The sequence below is a fragment of the Carcharodon carcharias genome, chromosome 4, assembly GCF_017639515.1.
Source record: "Carcharodon carcharias isolate sCarCar2 chromosome 4, sCarCar2.pri, whole genome shotgun sequence".
Lineage (NCBI taxonomy): Eukaryota > Metazoa > Chordata > Chondrichthyes > Lamniformes > Lamnidae > Carcharodon > Carcharodon carcharias.
Genome location: NC_054470.1, coordinates 112637409 through 112658686, shown reverse-complemented (window position 1 = coordinate 112658686; position 21278 = coordinate 112637409). Strand labels below are relative to the sequence as shown.

The window sequence follows — 21278 nt, the reverse complement described above, 5'->3', positions numbered from 1 at the left end:
GCAGCTGAAGATGGTTGGGCCAAGGGCACTACCCTGAGAAATTCCTGCAGTGATGTGCTGGAACTGAGATGATTGACCTCCAACAACCACAACCATCTTCCTTTGTGTTGGGTGTGACTCCAACCAGTGGAGAGATTCCCTTCAATTCCCATTGACTCTAGTTTTACTAGGGCTCCTTGATGCCACACTCGGTCAAATGCTGCCTTGATGTCAAGGGCAATCACTCTCACCTCACCTCTGGAGTGCAGCTATTTTGCCCATGTTTATACCAAGGCTGCAGTGAGATCAGGAGCTGAGTGACCCTGGTGGAACCCAAACTGAGCGTCAGTGAGCAGGTTATAGCTAAACAAGTGCTGCTTGATAGCACTGTTGATAACCCCTTCCATCTCTTTACCTATGATTGAGAACAGACTGATGGGGTGATAATTGACTGGGTTGGGTTTTCCACTTTGCTGAGTAGATTCCAGTGTTGTAGCTGTACTGGAACAGCTTGGCTAGTGGCATGGCTAACTCTGCAGCATAGGTCTTCAGCACTATTGCAGGGATGTTGTCAGGGCCCATAAGCTTTGCAGTATCCAGTGCCGTCAGCTGTTTCTTGATATCATGCGGAGTGAATTGAATTGGCTGAAGACTGACATCTGTGATGTTGGAGACCTCCAAAGGAGGCTGAGGTGGATCATCCACTTGGTACTTCTGGCTGAAGATTGTTACGAATGCTTCAGCCCTATCTTTTGCGCCGATGCGCTGGGCTCCCCCCTAATTGAGGATGGGGATATTTGTGGAGTCTCCTCTTCCAGTGAGTTGTCTAATTGTCCACCACCATTCACGACTGGATGTGGCAGGACTGCAGAGCTTAGATCTGATCCGTTGATTGTGGGATCGCTTAGCTCTGTGTATCATTTGTTACTTACGCTGTTTGGGACACATGTAGTCCTGTGCTATTGCTTCACCTGGTTGACATCTCTTTTTTAGGTATGCCTGGTGCTGCTCCTGGCATGCCCTCCTGCACTCTTCATTGAATCAGGGTTGATCCCCTGTCATGATAGTAATGGTAGACTGGGAGATATACTGGACCAAGAGGTTACAGCTTGTGCTCGAGTACAGTTCTGCTGCTGCTGATGGCTCACAACACCTCATGGATACCTAGGCTTGAGTTGCTGGACCTGTTTGAAATCTATGGTAGTGCCACATCCTCAATGTGTGCACTTCCTTTTTATGTGACTATGGTTCTAATCAGTGGGTTTCCTGTATAATGTTATAGATTTTGACACTTTGCTGCCATCTCCTGTCCAATATCCATGGCATGCCAGTTTGAAGTTTAACACTGCTTTTGTGACTATTAATTATCTCTGACTCAAGGCTCGCTCTTGCTCACTGAGAGTGCTACCCACTGAGGTATGGCCAACAGTTATCTATATATATATATATATAGGGCCCAAAAGCCAACGTGAGCTCCAGTGTAACCCTTATAAGGGACCTTTGAAGCCCCCCAGAAACAGGATGCATCATCTCTGCTATTTCTGACATGTCTTGTAAAAGCAGAACTACTGGCATCCACTTACAGGGTCAGGGGCAGGGACTCCCTATGCTAGGAGTTCCCAGTACATTGGCTAAGTTGGGTGGCATGTCTCTGGAGGCTGGTACACCTAGCAAGCGAGTGTGAGTGTGTCCCCCATTGGTGAGCAGGGCTTCAGCAGCAGATGAGCTGAGATGGAGCTAAGTCGAAAGGTGTTACGAAAATGGACGATCTTGGAGATGGCACGAATGTAAACTCAGAAGCTCATCCCAAGATCAGATGTGACACCAATCTTGCGAACAAACTGGTTTAATCTCAGGCTATTGCTAGGGAGAGGGATGGAATCAGGATTGGTAGCTGAGGAATGAAACAATTGTTTCCGATCCTGGCCTGCAGTTAAACTAAGGCTCTTTTACTTGATGGATCTCTGAAGAATGGCAGCATTGTTCTGTATAAGAATTCGTAGGACATATGGCCAGGGTAAGGGAATGCTAGGCCACACACTGTCCCCATTCTGCCACCCCAGTGTTGGGCCAGAGGTGCTGGAGATGCATTGCTAATAGTGCATGTAGCCACCTAGCCCATACTGACTAGATCCCTTCCCACTGACCCCTCAAAATCTGGTGGTCAGTATTGGAAGGCACAACCCTGGCAAGACCATCCAGACCATGCTCTGATGCAATTGCATTTTTGGGTCCCTTGCTTTAAGCCCATTAACTGCCAACCCACCGTGCAGCTCCTTCATCGGAAAGGGTTCACCTTGAGAAGGAACAACAACTAATATTTATATAGCAGCTTTAATGTAAATCCCAAGGCACTTCACAGGAACATTATAAAACAAGTAAGAATGTGGGAGACCAGCTGGGAGTGCATTGAAATGGTTGGATCTAAAGGTAACAAAGGTATTATTAAGGATTTCAGCAGCAGATGAGCTGAGCAGGGCGAAGTAGAACAACGTTATGGAAGTGGCAATAGATGGCCTTGAAGAGAGCAGGAATATGAAGCTCATCTCGTGATCAAATATGATACCAAGGTTGCAAATAGACCAGCTTAATCTTAGACTGTTGCCAGGGAGAGGGATGGAGTCAGTAACTGAGGAGTGAAATGACTGTTTCGATCCTGGTCTGGGGTTAACCTAAGGCTCTTTTGCTTGATGGCCAGTGCAGCAGCACAGCCTAAGTATTTACACCTAAAGCCCATATAGCATGGCTGGTTTCAGTATGAGGTGGTTGAACACTGGCATTTCGATACGTACCTGGTTGCGTATGACTGACCAGTGCATGCACACAATGTGATGCCCTCGGGTGGGCAACAGGGCCAATTAAGGAGCAGTCAGCATACATATGATAGGATTAAGCTTTCAACCGATCCACACAGGAACAGCAACTTGCATTTGTTTTGCACCTATAACATTGTAAAATGCCCCTGGGTGCTTCACAGGAGTGACTATCGGACAAAGACTTGACACCACGTGGCGTCAGGGGATATTAGGACAGGTGACCAGAAATCTGGGGCAAAGAGGTAGGTCTTAAGCAGCGTGTTAAAGGAGGCAAGAAAGGTGGAGAGATTTAAGAGAATCCCAGAGTTTAGGGCCCCAGGCAGCTGAAGGCCTGGCCACCAATGATGGAGCGATGGAAATTAGGGACATGTAAGAGACCAGAATTCCCCAAATACATATATATATATATATATATATATATATATACACCCCTGACTATACTCCCAATGGTGGGAATGAGGACTTAATGGAATTGAAATGATTCATGTTAGTGACCTGTTCCTATTAATGTCTATGCTGAGGTCTAATTAAATGTGGTGAATAGATTTGAATTTGATTCAGCCCAGAACTCCAAACTCGTTGCTGTCTACATTTCAAGCCAATGCTGTTAACCATCAGGTTATCGGCCAGCAGACACTGGTCTGACTGAATAATGTGGATGGGGGGGTGAGCGGAGTCGGCTTTTTTTTTTAAAGAGAAATAATGAGATGGAACAAATTTCTCCAACAGAGAGAGAAAATAGGCCCTATGAAAGAAACTAAAACCCAGCAAGAATAACTTTTTCAGTTCTCTGCCTGGGGTTAGGGGTGTGGGTGAAGAAAGAAGAATCAGTCCTAAATTTAAACTACTGTAGATGTTGGCGTATAAGTCAACCTTTGAAGCCTCAGAAAATTCCTTCAAAAACAGAGTTGACTTGTTCAGTGAGGAAAGAAGTGCACCATCGGCGTGGGTGTGGGCGGTCGCCATTTTGAAATACCATCGACACCAACACAGAGTGGGCATGTCTTAAACTCCCGCACATCTTAGCAACAGAGCCTGAAGCACCTGCTTGATCCCTTGCACCCAGTTGTAAGGTACCAGTAATTAAAATATCCATTTGTCAGGTGAAAAATTGAGGCTGACTAACAATGCGAGTATAGAATGTCTTATACATCAATTATAAGAAAAATCATGCAAAAATGGGGTTGTCTTAGGTCAACTTATAGGCCACAGTTTATGGTATGTCAATTGCAGCTCAGCTGGTAGCACACTCGCCTTTGAACCATAAGGTCCCGAGTTCAAGTCCCACTGCAGGGCTTGAGCACAAAGATCAAAGCTGACACTCCAGTGCGGTCCCTGCTCTGGTGGATGTAAAAGACCCCATGATCCTATTTCAAAGAAGCATTTGGGAGTGGTCCCTGGTGTCCTGGTCAATATTTTTCCTTCCAGGAATGTCATGAGAAACAGATTATCTGATCATTATCACATTGCTGTTGATGGGATCTTGCTGTGCACAAATTGGCTGCAGCATTTCCTACATTATAACAGTGACATCGCTTCGAAAAGGTACTTCAGTGGCTATAAGGCTCTTTGGGCCTTCCGCTGGTTGTGAAAAGCGCTATATAAATGCAAATCTGTATTTTTTGTATTCTCTCTTTATTCCTCTAGAAAACAGAGCGCTGAGAAGTGACCAGATAGACATCATAAAGATTGTGTGGTGGTTTGATAGGTTAGAGTAGAGAGAACGTTTCCATTTGTGAGAGAGTCCAAAACTAATGGTCATAAATATGAGATAGTCACCAACAAATCCAAAAGAGACTTCAATAGAAACTGATTTACCCAGAGAGTGGTGAGAATGTAGAACTCGCTACCACAGGAAGTGGTTGCGGTGAATAGTATAGATACATTTAATGGGAAGCTGGATAAACACATGATGGAGAAAGAAACAGAAGGATATGCTGGTAGGGTGAGATGAAGAAAGAGTGGGAGGAAGTACCTGTGGAGCAATAATACCAGTACAACCCTGTTGGGTGGAATGGCCTGTTTTGCTGCTGTACATTCTATGCAAGCCTAAATCAGATTGTAGCTTGAGAGACAGTGCCGACGAAGTCCCTGTATTTCCCTCTGAGTAACATTTCACAATTTTAATTTACTTTATCCTACCTTCATGGCTGAGTTTGTGTGGAACTTCTGGCACATATTTAGAACTCTTTGGTCCCAGACTCAGCGGGTGTGCTACCAGCTTTTGAGTTTGTGCTCACCTTTTGAGGTGAGAGTGACATCAAGGCCAAATGTAGCATCATGGAGCCCTAGCAAAACTGGAGTTAATGGGAATCGGGAGAAAACTCTCCACTGGTTGGAGTCATACCTAGCACAAAGGAAGATGATTGTGGTTGTTGGAGGTCAGTCATCTCAGCCCCAGGACATCACTGCAGGAGTTGCTCAGGGTAGTGTCCTCGACCCAACCATCTTCAGCTGCTTCATCAATGACCGTCCCTTCATCATAAGGTTGGAAGTGGGGATGTTCGCTGATGATTGCACAATGTTCAGCATCATTTGTGACTCCTCAGATCCTGAAGCAGTCCATGTCCAAATGCAGCAAGACCTGGACAACATCCAGGCTTGGGCAGATTTGTGGCACAAATGTTACTTGCTACTTAACTGCCATGCAGTGATCATCTCCAACAAGAGAGAATCTAACCATTGCTCCTTGACATTCAATGGCATTACTATCACTGAATCCCACACTATCAACATCCTGGGGGTTACCATTGACCAGAAACTGAACTGGACTAGCCATATAAATACTGTGGCTACAAGAGCAGGTCAGAAGCTCGGAATCCTGCAGAGAATAAATCACCACCTGACTCCCCAAAGCCTGTCCACTGTCTACGAGGCACAAGTCTGGGGTGTGATAGGATACTCCCCATTTGCCTGGATGAGTGCAGCTCCAACAACACTCAGGAAGCTTGACACCATCCAGGACAAAGTAGCCCACTTGATTGGCACCCCTTCCACAAACATTCAATCCCTCCACCGCCAATGCACAGTGGCAGCAGTGTGTACCATCTACAAGATGCACTGCAGGAAATCACCTTGGCTCCTTAGACAGCACCTTCCAAACCCACGACCACTACCACCTGGAAAGACAAGGGCAGCAGATACATGGGAACTCCACCATCTGGAAGTTCCCTTCTAAGCCACTCACCATTCTGACTTGGAAATATATTGCTGTTCCTTCACTGTTGCTTGGTCAAAATCCTGGAACTCCCTCCCTAACAGCACTGTGGTGTACCTACACCACATGGCCTACAGTGGTTCAAGGAGGCAGCTCACCATCACCTTCTTAAGGGCAACTAGGGATTGGCAATAAACACAGGCTAGGCCAGCGACGCCCACATCCCTTGAATGAGTAATTTAAAAAAAAAATTATCAGGGTCTCATTGTCTAGGATCACATGTGAAAGATGGTTAGGTGAGAATGGTAATGATGTACAGTTGCTGTCTGTGGATCCATAACTTTGGATGAATCAGGAGAAGGCAGGAAGAAAATTCTGTGTGCGCATGTGTGTGGGTGCGCACATGCTGTTTTGTTCGTTTGTCGTCAAGTTGATTGTTTTGTTTTGCCAACCGCAGTGTAGGCTCCATTTTGATTCAGGGATTCTAAGAGGGCAGAACTTTAAAATTAAAGCTAGGTCGTTCAGAGGGTGATGTGAGGAAACACTTCCTCACACAAAGTGTAGTGGAAATCTGGAACTCTATCCCCCCTAAAAGCTGCTGAGTCTGGGGTCAGTTGAAAATTTAAAAACTGAGATTGATAGCCTTCCCTTCGACAAGTATGTTAAGGGTTACAGCACCAAAGGCAGGTAAATGGAATCAAGATGCACAATGGGCATAATTTAATTGAATGGCAAAGCAGACTCGAGGGGTTGAATGGCCTCCTACTGCTCCTATGCACCATTTAACATGGTTTATTTGTACTGGGGGGGGGCGCTTTCACTGATGAGTTAAGACCTGCTTTTGATCACAACTTTTGAGTTTTAATTTTGTTTGCAATAATTGACTACAAAGTACTTCATGTGTGTCCAGGACTTGAGGAGCAGCTCCTGAAGGAACTGGATTCACAACTTTATGCACACCTTCTAAAGGATGATATGAATGGCCTCACCTTCTGTCACAGGTAAGGTAATGATAGCCACTCAGTTCCTTCTCTCTTTAGGGAGACTTACAGATCAGCTGCCTCATTTTTTTCAGTGTGTGCTAGGTTTTGATTTCACGGTTCCAGCCCTACTTTCCTTTCACTCTGCAAGAGTGAAATTCTCCTTTCTCCACAAGATACAACATCACACTCAGCCCCTTACCTACCCACTTCCTCAGGAAGACATCAGTTCCCAGCAAAGCTGCCCCTCATTCAAACACCAATCAAATGTTCATATTGCAACACTATTCAGAGAGGCAGCAGAATCGTGGCTGCTGTAGGGAAAGTTCAAGTGTCTGGCGAGAGTTATCATCCTGGCAATCTTATCTGTGATTATTAAGAGATAACCTATTTGAGGTGTTTAAGATGATTAAAGGAATTGGGTCATGAGGACTCGAAACGTCAACTCTTTTCTTCTCTGCCGATGCTGCCAGACCTGTTGAGTTTTTCCAGGTAATTCTGTTTTTGTAAAGGAATTGATAGGATAGACAGAGAGAAACTATTTCCTCTTGTGTGGGGAGGACTGGTGGGGGGTGATAGGAGACCTGAACAAGTGGGCAGAACCTTAAAACTGGAGTCCAGGCTGTTCAAGGGTGGTGTCAGGAAGCAATTCTTCACACAAAAAGTAGTGGAAATCTAGAACTCTGTTCCTGAAAATAGTGTTGGGGATCAATCAAAGATTTCAAACCTTGGTTGATTTTTGTTGGGTAAGGGGATTAAAGGTTGTAGAAACAAGGTAGGTGAATGGAATTAAGACACTGAGTGGTTAGGACCTGGAATGCAATGCCTGAGAGTGTGGTGGAGGCAGGTTCATTTGAGGCTTTGAACATTATTATCTGAAAAGGAAGAATGTGCAGAGCTATGGGGAGGAGACTGGGCAGTGGCACTAGGTGATTTGCTCATTCGAAGACTTGGTGCAGACATGATGGGCTGAATGGCTTCCTGTGCTGTAACAATTATCATTGATCTCACTGAATGGCGGAACAAGCTCAAGGGACTGAATGACCTTCCCCTGTTCCGATGTTCGTGCTTCCAGTGGTCAAGTAATTTTGGAGATCGAAATGAGTATGGCCTGTGAAGAATAATACCTGAACAGAGGGGTTTTCACTATCAGTAAAGATTGAACAGGCTGGGTCTCCTTTTCCCCAGGAAAAAGAAGACTTGGGAAGTGACCTGTTAAAGAATGGTTAAGGCACGTCCAGCCCATCGAGCCCATGCTGCCTCCCTGCAAGAGTAATTTAGCTATTCCAGCTCCCCTGTCCTTTCTCCGTGGCCCAAGATGATTTTTTTCCTTCAGGTGCGTATCTAATTCCCCTTTGAAGAGCTCGAATGAACCTGCCTCCATCACACTCTCAGGCAGTCATGCCAGATCCAACCCACTTGCTGAGTGTGGGGAAAAAAAAGTTCCTCATGCCACCTTTGGTTCTTTTGCCAATCATTAAACTGTTTCTTCTTGTTTGCAATCCTTCCATTAATGGGAACAATTTCTCTTTATCTACTCTGTCTAGACCCCTCGTGATTTTGAATACCTCTATCAAATCCCCTCTCTGCTTTTTCTAAGGAGAACAACCCCAACTTCTCCCTGGAACCATTCTCATGAATCTTTTCTGCACCCTTTCTAAAGTCTTCACATCCTTTTTAAAGTGTGGTGCCCAGAACTGAATGGAATAAAGGCCTTTTAAAATTACAAAGCGGTTTCAATAGGGCATGTAGAGATGTTTCTACTTGTGTGGAGTCCAAATCTAGTGGGCATAAATATGAGTCACTAATAAATCCAATAGGGAATTCAGGAGAAACTTCTTTACCCAGAGTGGTGAGAATGTGGTTGTGCTGAATAGCGTAGATATCATTACGGGGAAGCTGGATAAACACACGATGAAGAAAGGAATAGAAGGTTATGTCAAGAGGGCAAGATGAAGTAGGGCGAGAGGAGGCATGTATGGAGCATAAACAACAGCATGGACTATTTGGGCCGAAAGGGCTGTTTCTGTGCTGTAAAATTCTAGGTAGCAGGCATCAACTCGTTGTTTTTCATCATGTGCTCAGCCCCCGTGCATAAATAGGATATTGCCATTAACCCATAGGAGGAAATAACATGCCAATACCGTCCTGAGATCTGATTTAGATTCTTAGACCAGATTCCGGACTACTTTGATCCTATTTGTTGAAATAATCTTTCCTCTGAGCTGACGTAGCCATTCTCGCTGTAACTTTGACACAAAGTGAGACAGAAATCCTATTGGGATGAAGCTGCAGTGATGGAGGGAATACTAACTAACTACCCATCGGAAGGTTGGTTTTATTTTATTCACAGTAGCACCACATTCAAAACCTGTAGTATGTTTTAACAGCTGTGTGGATCTGCTGGTTTTGAGCCTACAAGTCAAACAGAAATTAGATTTTTTTAAATTGCTAATGTGCTGATTTTAAGGAATTCATTACAAAGTCATTATATTTGTCGAACTCAGTCCCCAATGCTCCAATCAGTCTTCCAAGACTAATTCAGTTGAGTGGTATGTTTATATTTGAAGCTCTATGCTAGTCCTTCCAATGAATATTGATGTACCTACGTTGCTATGGTGATCAAGGGATTTGTTTGAGGCCTGGGGAAAGGGGTTTTTTTTCCCCAAGTGAGAAATGAATCCTACTTTGATAATAAATATCCCCGTTACATGGCAGTACAGTTGAAAATAACCATTTAGGTTATTTATCATACAGAGCAGGAAGAGACCATTCAGCCCAACATGTCTATGCCAGCTCCTTTGAAAGAGCTACCTAATAAGTTCCACCCCCCTGGTAACTTCCCCACAGCCCCCGCAAACTTTGCCCTTTTCGAGAATACATCCAATTCCTTTTTGAAGCATGTTCCCTAGCTACTGACACAATCCCCCTTCCTAGCAACAGTCTGAGATTCAGCCAGTCTGTTCACAGCCTTGGTGTCACATTTGATCCCGAGATGAGCTTCCAGCTCATAATTGTGCTACCACTAAGACAGTCTATTTTCACCTCCACACCATCGCCCAACTACACCCCTGTTTCAGCTCATGTGCTGCTGAAGCCCTCATTTGTACCTTTGTTATCTTTTGACTTTATGATTCCAATGAATTCCTGGTTGATCCCTCACATTCTACCCTCTGTTAATTTGAGGTCATTCAAAACTCTGCTTCCCCTTCTTAACTTGCAGCAAACCCCATTTACCTATCACCTCTGAGTTCACTGCCCACATTGACTGCTGGTCAAGCAACGTCTTGATTTTAAAATTCTCCCATGGTGCCACTCTTCCCTATCTCTGATTCCCTGGAATCTCCAGCCCCACAACCTCCTGAGATCTCTGTGCACCTCTAATCCTGGCCTCTTGTGCCTCCATGATTTTAATTGCCCCTGTATTGGTGGCCATGCCTTCAGCTGCCTGGGCCCCACCCTCTGGAATTTTCCTCCTACACCTCTGTCTCTCTACCTGGCTTCCGTCCTTTAAGATATTCTTTAAAACACACTTTTTTGACTTAGCTTTTGGTCATCTGACCTAATTCTCCTTAAGTGGCATGATATCATATTTTGTTTTCTAAGGCTCCTGTGAAGCACCTTGGGATGATTCATTATGTTAAAGGCGCTATATAAATAAAAATTCTCGTTTGAAAGTTGCAATTGAATTTGCTTCCAACACCCTTTCAGACAGCTTGTTCTAGATCGTAACAAAGACCCTAGGTAATACTACATTCCAGAAAATGGGAGAGGAATTTCATAGGAACACTTTGTACATCAAAATGAGAACATAATTGCTATCCTCATGTCCTGAAGTGCCAGAAAAGCTTGCCATTTTATGTAAGATCAAACCCTACACCCTCAAAACAAAATTCTTTTTTAAGAAAAACTCCTTTTGATATTCAGCCGGCATTGTAAACATGGTGAGAGCAGACCTCTTTCCTGTTCCACTAATAATAAACGTTCTGCCTGAGTTTGGCATGCAGATCCAAGTGTGTGGTTGGCTGCTGTGTACTGTGAAAGAACACATTAACCAGCCCGCTTGTCTAATGTGCTTTGGGGGAGGCTAATAAGAATCACCAATCTGCTGAAGAGCTTTCACTTGCAGTTGAACATGCAAAGGACATGGGGAAAAGGATTAACTTATTGTATTAGATTCGAAAAGTCACCTTTGGGCCGCCAACAGATGTAAGAAAATAATTAGCTCCTCAGGTTTGCACGAACGGTGGAGAGACTGGTGCTTAAGGTGATGGTTGAGGTGCCGATCAAGCGTGTTGCTTTGTCCTGGATGATGCCAGGCTTCTTGAGAGATATAAAAATGATGATTGTCATAATGTATCTTTTATTCACAATTCATTTTTTAATTTAATTTTTAATTTGGTATTCTTGCATCTGCCCTGATGATTGCAAGAAAAGTTTTGACATCATGTCTCTTTCCAGCAATATTCAATTTTATTTTATTCTTTCACGCTATGTTGGGGTCGCTGGCTAGGCCAGCATTTGTTGCCCATCTCTAACTGCCTTTGAAAAGGTGGTGGCAAGTTGCCTTCTTGAACCGCTAATTAATAAACTGGAAGCAGACCTACTCCTGTTGTTGAGATTGTTTCGGCACATTTATTAAGATTATGAAAGGGTTCGATAGAGTAGATGCATAAAAATGTTCCACTTGTGGAGGAGACCAGAACTAGTGGCCATCAATATAAGATAATTACTATTAAATCCAATAGAGACTTCAGGAGAAACTTCTTTACCCACAGAGTGGTGAGAATGTGGAACTCACTACCACAGGGAGTGGTTGAAGTGAAGAGCAATAGATGCATTTAAGGGGAGGCTAGATATGCATATGAGGGAGAAATGAATAGAAGGATATGTTGATAGAGTGAGATGAAGAGGAGTGGGAGGAGATTTAATTGGTGAAAAAATTTAGCATGGTGTTTCTGTGTTGTAAAATTCTGTATAATTCTTTGTAATAACAATTTTGAATATAAGTGGGCTAACAGCTTGTTCCATTTCTGGTCCCTGCGGGATTGCCTTCTCTTCCCTGTTGGCAGGTGGCTACTTCTGGGATTTCAGCGAGAGTTTGAGCACAGCGACGCAATCCGGCTATTTGAGATACTCAGCAGTCACCACCTTGAGCTGAGTTCACTGGAGGCAGAAAGCGCGCGTCATTCGGAGAGAATGACGCATTTCCAGAGGGAAGGTGAGTAACCTGGTGAAATCAAGTGCAATGTTGACCATGTCAGTGAGCTGTCAAGTGGTCCAGAGTGCTTTGCATTTGACTATTAAGTTGCTGCTTATTGATCGATTGTCACGACCATATAATAGGCATTTTCTCAAAATGGTCCATGAGCTAAGAATTTGTATGCACGTTTATGTAGTGCCTTTTAAAATTTGCAAGTGAGTCAACTGAAAAATAACCAGCAGCAAAGCTTTAGTCTTAAACAAGGTAAAGGTTTGTTTGTTAAGTAACTTACAGCATTATTTTTGTAAGGAAGTAATAAAGTTACTAACTGAACACACAAAAACATTAAATGCAGATAAGAATAAAAGATACTTATAAAAATAAAATTCACTTCAGTCTTTTTGGATATAGGTTTTGGTTATAGGTCTGTAGTTTGCAGTTCAATTGTTGGTTGTCTGAATTGAAGGGTTGAAGTTCAAAAATTTTGTTCAGCAGCTGCAGTGGCTTTTGCAGTTGATTAGTCAGAGTTTGCAGGTGGACTCAGCAGTTCAAGCAAGTTTTGGGAGAGAGAGGAGGTTTCTTGTTCCTCATTAGTTTGAAGGTTATGACACTGGAAGGTTGCCTAGATTCTTTTCAGTAGTACAATAGTTGATTACTGGAAACCTTCCTCCTTGTTCTTCCTTGGCTGAGAGCCCTTTCTGAAGATGTGTCTTGGAGTTCTTCCTGGGTGTTCTGCACAAAATGGGTGTACTCAGCCAGACTTTATACAGTTCAAAACTTAAAATGGCTACAATCCCAAACTGTCAAATCATGCTTCCATTTTAGGTATTGGGTTAGCCCAAGTCTGGACCATGAAACTACCATCGTTTATTGTAGAAACCCATCTGGTTTGCCAATGTTCTTGGGGAAAGAAATCTGCCATCTTTACCTGGTCTGATCTACATGTGATTACAGCAATGTGGCTGACTCGTGACTGCCCATCTGAAAATAGCCCAGCAAGCCACTCAGTTCAAGGGCAATTGAAAATGGGCAACAATTACTGGCCTTGCCAGCGACACCCAAATCCTGAGAAAGAATAAATAAAAAGCTCCATCCATTATATTTTAGCCAAGGTGATTAGCCTTTTAAATGTCTCAGCTATTAACTTGAATAGCTCCCATTCTTCCAGGTTTGGTCAGATAGGAAAGAGCTCTTCACATCTCCAGGGAAGCCATTGTCAATGAGTTTCTGATTGCCTTCGTGAAAACGCACATTGAATTTCAAATGTCTTCACATGTCTATTTGCAATCCACTTGGAGCCTTCTAGAAGTTTGACAAACATTGCAATTGTAAAATGTCAGGTGACTTTTTGAAGGAATTTTTAAGGCTCATTGTGCTCATTTAAAAGAAAGATTAACTTTTTTACAAAATGTATACTATCACAACCACTGTACATGTTTGTGACACCGAATGTTAATACTATATCCCACTCTGTCACACACGCTGTTTGATTAATATTTTTATCCACCAGTCTCCCTAGTAGCTCCATTAAAATAGGAACATGCAATGGGCAGGGAAAATCCAGCTGATCCAACAAGCCTGAATCATAGAATGTTCTGGCACAGAATGAGGCCATTTCGCCTGTCATTTCAGTGCCAGTTCCTTGAAAGAGCTCTCCAATTGGTCCCACTGCTCCATAGATCTGAAAATGTTTTCTTTTCAATTGTATATCCAGTTCTATGTTGAATTTAATAATTGAATTTACTTCCACTGCTCTTTTCAGACAGCAGATTCCAGATTGGCATCCCACCTACCATCTTAAACATCCACGCCCTCCACTACCAATGCACAATGGCAGCAGTGTGTGCCATCTGCAAGATGCACTGCAGCAACTCGCCAGCCTACACCACAGGGACTGCAGCGGTTCAAGAAGGCAGCTCACAAGCACCTTTTCAAGGGCAATAAATGCTAGCCTAGCCAGCAATGCCCACATCCTATGAGTGGATAAAAGAAGTAATAACTTAGTTTAAAAAAAGTTCTCCTCATCTCCTCTCTGATTCTTTTGCCAATTAACTTAAATTTGCCTCCTTTGTTGACTGACCCTCCTGCCAGTAGAAACAATTTCTCCTTATTTACTCTATCAAGAGCCTTCATGGATCAGAAAGTTCAGTGTTGCTTACTTCTGATTTAAGGGTAGACCATATTTATTTTCAAAATTCCATCACTTGTTTACACAGGCAAACACAGCAGCAAATTTGAACACAGCAAGATTCCACAAACTGCAACATGATTTGTTTTTTTTAAGAGAGATAAATGTCAGTCAGGACACTAGTTATAACAACCCTTCTCTTTGAAATAGTGGCCATGGGATCTTTTACATCCACCTGTGAGAGAAGACGAGGGCTTGGTTCAATGTCTCACCCAAAAGACAGTATCTCCTGATAGTGCAACAGTCCCTCAGTACTTGAACCCACAATATTCTGATTTAACCTGTACCACACCTCATGGTGGCTGGAACATCCTGACAAAACACTTCTTCTCAACCTCCGTATGTAATATAAAGTATGATTTAAAATATAATCTCCTGGGAGAGGCAAAAAAGAAAACAGAGGAAAAAGCCCTAGGTCAGTAAGGGAGTAAATAATCTGAAAATTCCTCTCTGAACCCCAGATGATTGAAACAAGTGCAGGAGATTGCATCGATCATGTGTTCTCTATAAAGATGTGTAACCTTCTCTGTCATGCAATCTCTGCTCCAATCAGGAACCGGTACACCCCTCTCTTGAGGGTAAAGGAGTCAGAACCCACCACACCGCTGTCAAAACATTCCAGAGGCTCTCTTCTTTCTCTTCAGGGAAAAGAAAACCCATCCACAGTGCACTCAAACCTGTGATATAGAAGCTGCAAATAGCATCATAGCTCTTTTGACAGTAAAGAAAGAATTATCCAGGAATCCTGCTCTTGAGCACTCTCTAGTGATTCGAGCTGAAATGTGTGCGGGAGTTGATGTCAGATCAGGAATCGACCAGAAGTGCTTGCGATACTGAGCACAAATAACACTCAATGTTTAGGCACATGTGAAGCATAGCCACCTGGCTGTGGGACCAGAAGGTGCCTTTAACTGGGTACCATAGCTTCAAAGGAGAAACGTAAAACAGAACAAGTTTGGACAATGTTTCTTTGCTGCAGTATGTTGTTTCAATTGGTGCAAGGCATGGTTTACACCTGTAATTGTGGAAAGTGGGATTTGGGTTCACTCCAGTAATTATGGAACGTGGGATTTGGGTTCACTCCAGTAATTATGGAATATAGGGCAGCAGTTTACACCACCATAAGCTTTTGTGTTCAGAGTGTTATGACACAGCAGTTGGTAAAGGCTGAGTTGTTTAAATCCCAGAGGGAAACTTGAACAATTGTCATAACCTATATTTTCAATTGGTATGTTTGAGATGCAGCTCTGAATTCAAGAATAAAACTACCAAGCTTCAGGAGGTTTTTTTTTATATAAAATTAAATTAAACATATTAATTTAACAACAAATTAGACATATATACATGTCTACAAATTACTACTATAACTTTTAAACAAATCCCCAAATTAATCACTCCCAAATCAATCTTCGCCAAGGCAGCAATAACCCTTAGAATTTAAACAGACACCAGGCAAAGTACCTTTGACCTTACAAATTCAAAATAAGGTTCCTTTGCAATTTGGTTCCTTTGCAGACAGTTGTGGGCTTACAAGTTGGTTAGATCTTAAATGTCTTTGCCTCACACACAAATTCCCTTCTGTTTATACCTAGCTTCCCCTTTGAATGTAAATTTTTCATTGTATTACTAGGTTTTTAAAAAATTTTACCTCTCCCAACAAACCCTTTCATTCTACCAATTTTATTAGTAAGCTGAAAAAAACACATTGCCTGACGTCTTCTAGCTTCGTGCAAGATTTCACCCATTCTTTTAGATGGATTATTCAACAAATGCAAATGTACTCTTTACCTTCTAACCTTTTTTACAGTTTACCCAATTAACACTTCAAACTACTATACATCAAAGCACCCAGACTAGCTGGCCTTAATTCAATTAACACACACATAGACACAGACCCTACTAAATTCCAATTTAAAAATAATTTCCAATAACATTATAGACAATATCTCTTCATGACATCTCCCCCATCGAATAATGAACCGTCATAACTTTAAAAGACGGTTTCATTTTTTAATGACCTATCTCGCACTATCTGCTATACTTATCACACTATTGCAGTACCAGCTGCTTGCATTACCATAACGATATATATACACAAGTCCTTGGTATCAATAGAAATCACTGCAATCCAGTGTCCAGGTTTTTTAAAATGTCCAATTTTCCTTTTAAGCTTCAAACTCTTAATTATGCATCTGCGAACAAATTTTCTCTACCAGCAACATGTATAATCCATGGATGAAATGACTGTAATAACGGACTCCATCTAAAACTTCTTGCACTTTTGTCTCGCAATTTGTCCAAAAACTTCAAAGGATTGTGGTCTATATAAACAATTGTTTCTGATGAATTGTTTGCAACATTAATTTCAAAATGCTGCAATGCTAGCATCAAATTCAAGGTCTCTTTTTCAATCATTGAATATCTTCTCTGTTGTACATTCAGCTTCTGTGAAAAATACCCTGTCAGTTTTTCAATTCCAGTGTTGTCATCTTGTAACAGTACGGTCCCAATGCCTATATCGCTTGCGTCAACGGCCAAATTCAATTGCATGGCATAATTGGGTACTGTCAAAACTGGTGTTGTAGTTAATACAGTTTTCAAATTATCAAATAACTTCTGACAGTCCAGTGTTCATTGAAACTACTTGTTACTTTTTCGTAGTTCAGTCAGTGAAGCAACCACTCAGCTAAAATTTGGTACAAATTTCCGATAAAACTCACTCATGCCCAGAAATCTCAAAACTTCTCGTTTTGTTGTAGGCACTGTGAAATCCACAATAGCCTTGACTTTCGCATCTCTCGGAGTCACTTTACCATATCCAGTGGTATGGCCTAGATATGTAACTTGCACTTTTGCAGATGCACTTTTAGCTAAGTTCATCATCAAATTAGCTTCTTGTAACTGGGAAAATAATTCTTCCAGATGCTGTAAATGCTTCTCCCATGTCTGACTGAAAACTATCAGATCATCAATATAAACAGCACAATTGCTTAGACCTGCAATTACTTTGTTTGTCAGTCTTCATAACAAGTGGTATGACTTTAAACGATATAGTCCATCTGGCATCACAAAAGCCGATATCTCCTTTGTTCTCTCTGACAACGGTACCTGCCAATATCCTTTTAGCAAGTCAATCTTTGTGATAAATTTTCATTGTCCCACTTTCTCAAGGCAGTCGCCCAACGGTGACATGAATGGATATGAATCCGCTTTTGTCACAGCATTCACCTTTCAATACTCTACACACAGCCTTTGTGTTCCATCCAGTTTTGGAGCAGCACAATAGGTGAACTCCAGTTACCGCAACTAGACTCAATGATATCATTTTGAAGCATGAAATCAATTTCTTTCTGTACTTGTGATAACTTTTCCAGATTTTATCTATAAGGATGTTGCCTTATTGAAGATGAAACTTGTACAGACACATCATGTATAGCTAAGTCTGTCTCTCCCAACTTATTTTCACAAATGACTGCAACAGCTTTTCCAAATCACTTTGACACTTGTTTGGAAGGTAACTCAATATTTCATTTAAATTTTCAAGAACCCTCTCATTATCAAATTTGGTTAGAGGAAAATCAGTTTCAGAGTCTTGCACTTCTACGTCTTTCTCATCGTCCACCCCCTTTCTTTTTCTCTTCCCTGTCAAAGCACTTTTTAAGCATATTTACATGACACTTCTTCTGCTTCTTTCTTCTATCGAAGTATTTATTAAATAATTTACTTTGCTCAACTTCTTTTCAATCCTGTAAGGCCCACTAAACCTTGCATTTAATGAACCACCTAGTACTGGTAACAAAACTAGTACTTCCTCTCCCGAAACTAAACTGCGAGCTTTAGCTTTCTTATCTGCCTTCATTTTCATCACTTGCTGTGATATCATTAAATGTTTCCTAGCCCACTCACATGCTCTGTTCAATTTTTCCCTGAAATTTGATATGTAATCCAGAAGAATAGTTTCTGAATTTTGATTTTTCATTAATCACTTTCAGTGATCCCCTTATCTCATGACCACAGACTAGTTCAAAAGGACTACAACCAGTCGATGCATTAGGAGCATCTCTAAGAGATAACAAAAATGGAATTTATGTATCCCACTCCTGTGGATAATCCTGACAGTATGTTTTCATCATCATGGTTTTTAAAGTTTGATGCCACCTTTCCAAAGCTCCTTGTGACTCCGGATGATAAGCTGTTGATTTAAACTGTCTTATCCCCAAACTGTTCATTGCTTCCTTAAACAGCTGTGACATAAAATTTGACCTCTGATCTGATTGTATTTCCTTAGATAAACCATATCTCGTGAAAAATTTAGCTAACTCCTCCACCACCATCTTAGTTGTAATATTTCTTAAAGGTATCGCTTCAGGAACCCTGGTAGACACATCCATTATTGTCAGTAAGTACTGATTTCCACTTTTAGTTTGAGGGAGGGGTCCTACGCAATCAATCATGACCCTAGTAAAAGGTTCTTCAAATGCTAGTATTGGGATTAAAGGCGCTGGCATAATCACTGCTTGTAATTTCCCTGTTACTTGACATGTGTAACATGTTCTACAGAATTTGACTACAACTCTATGCAATCCTGGCCAAAAAAAATATATCTTTTCCTGTGTTTTCCTAATTCCTAAATGTCCCCCCATTGGAATTTCATGAGCAATCCTCAGAATCTCATTTCTGTACCCTAATGGGATAACAATCTGATGCACCTCACTCAGGCTTTCATTTGCTGAAACATGATTCGGCCTCCATTTTCTCATTAAAATATCTCCCTTAAGGTAATAACATTTTGGTATACCTTTTGCTTCTATTCCCAAGTAAGCTTTCTGATATAACTGCTTTAATTGCAAATCATTTTTCCATCACTCCACCAACCTCCTGGAGTTAAACATATCAGCTGAATTGTCCTGTAGTCTTTCCTCCTGAACAATGTTATTCAACGCAGTGCCAGCTAATTGGATTTTGACACCTTCTTCTTGCCTTTGAACTGCCTTCCCTTCTTGTTTTTCTTGTTTCAACCTGTGTGCCTCTGATCTCACTACAGCACAATCTAGAAACAATCCAGGATGCTCCTTCTCTAACACCTCTATTGAAAACACTTCTACAGGCTGCTTACTAACATAGGCATCACCCAAATCTGTGATTCAGGTATATCATTACCCAAAATAAATTGAACCCCTGCAATGAGCAATTTTTCCACCATCCCAACAATAACTTCACCTGTCTTCCAGTTACTCTTTAAATTTACCTTCCACATTGGAATAGGTTTAGCATCTCCATGAACCCCACTTATTATCACCTGCTCCTGCAATTCTCCCTCTGAACAACAAATATCACTATCCCACAACATTAAGGATTGACTAGCCCCTGTGTCTCTTAAAATGTTAACACCTTTACCTACTCCACCCTGTGCACATGAAAAGATTTTCCCTTCACACACAAAGTCTTTAAACATTTCTGCAACCTGCTCCTCCGAATTATCTTGGGTAAACTGTGAACACATTCCCACTTCTTTACATATCACTGATTCTCCCTGTTTCACTTGTACACAAACCACTGTTTTTTTCTGTGCCTGAACCTACAGTACTTTTACTTCCAGAACTTTTCTGCACCCCAATAACTCCGACAGGTTTTCCCTGCAATTTCCAACACACTGACTTTGTATACTTCATTTTATTACAATGAAAACACCTCAATTTTCGAATGTCACTCCTACCCTCAGCACCTTCCTTTTTCTCCTGAGAAAAAACTTCCTGAGAATTTCCAACTACTCCTCTTCCCTGACTACCCACCTTCTTCCACCTTCCCACTTTCTATCCTTTTCCGATTTGAAAGGGTGACGAAGAAAAGGTTTAGCTCTACGAACTAACATAATCACCAGCTATCTCTGCTGCTTGTCTTACAGAATCAACCCTCTTCCTCCACATGAGTTCTCACTACCTAAGGAATTGAATCTTTAAATTCTTCCAAAAGAATGACTTCCCTGAGAGCTGCATATGTTGTCTCTATTTTTAACGCCCGTTTCTATCAGTCAAAATTACTTTGTTTTACTCTCTCAAATTCAATATAAGTTTACCCGGGCTGTTTTCTCATGTTCCTAAATTTCTGTCAGTATGCTTCAGGAACCAACTCATATGCACGCACAGTAGTCGCCTTCACCACATCATAATTCACTGATACTTCTTCAGACAGCAAAGCATATGCCTCATGCATTCTACCCACTAACTTAGACTGTAACAACAATGCCCAGTACTCTGTGACTATTTCACCTATTTAGCTATCTTCTCAAATGAAATAAAGAACACTTCAACATCTTTTCCCTCAAATTTGGAAGAGTTTGTACAAATTTAAACATCTTCCCACTGGGTTTTAGGTCAGAACACTCCTCAGAATCTGAGATCTCTTTTTTAACTTCCAACCTTTTAAGCAGGTACTCTCTTTCTCTTTCTTTTTCTCTTTCCCTTGTCTGTCTTTCTTTATCCTTCTCTCTTGCCTGAAATTCCAGGTCCAGCTTCCTTTCTTTCTCCTGCTTTTCTGCTTGCTTCCTTTGAAATGCCCTTTCTCTGTCATATGCTTCTAATTCAAGTTTTTTCAGCTCCTTGGCTTGCTCACGTTCAAGCTTCTTCATTTGTAACTGAAGTCTCACTACCTCCAGCTGTGACTCACTGGTGTCAGGTATCACTTTCAACTGTAGATGCTGTGCTATATTTTTAATTATACCTGATTTCCTAGCCCCTGCAGGTAACCCCCAATTGTAATTTATACGCCAACCCCGTTAACTTACTCTTGGTTATTTTTTGTAACCCAATCAGAGTTATATCTTCTACTCCCAGACAAAACTTCGCAATGCCAAAGCCATCTTGCAGTCTCACCACTTATAAAAATATCTCACCAACTCCTGAATTCAAAGTGCTTCTCGCACTCGTAACCTTCAGATTCACCAATTCCAAACCAA

At 41.7% G+C, this 21278-nt stretch overlaps 1 protein-coding gene across 3 annotated transcripts in view; it reads left to right on the top strand.

Moving 5' to 3' along the window:
* Positions 1–21278, top strand: part of si:dkey-238d18.4 (TBC1 domain family member 17) — a 61162-nt gene that overhangs the window by 28542 nt on the left and 11342 nt on the right. For all 3 annotated transcript variants that reach the window (XM_041185577.1, XM_041185576.1, XM_041185579.1), the window contains 2 exons: positions 6863–6953; positions 12005–12153. In XM_041185577.1, coding sequence (XP_041041511.1) covers positions 6863–6953; positions 12005–12153 — 240 coding nt within the window. The remainder of the gene's footprint in view (positions 1–6862; positions 6954–12004; positions 12154–21278) is intronic.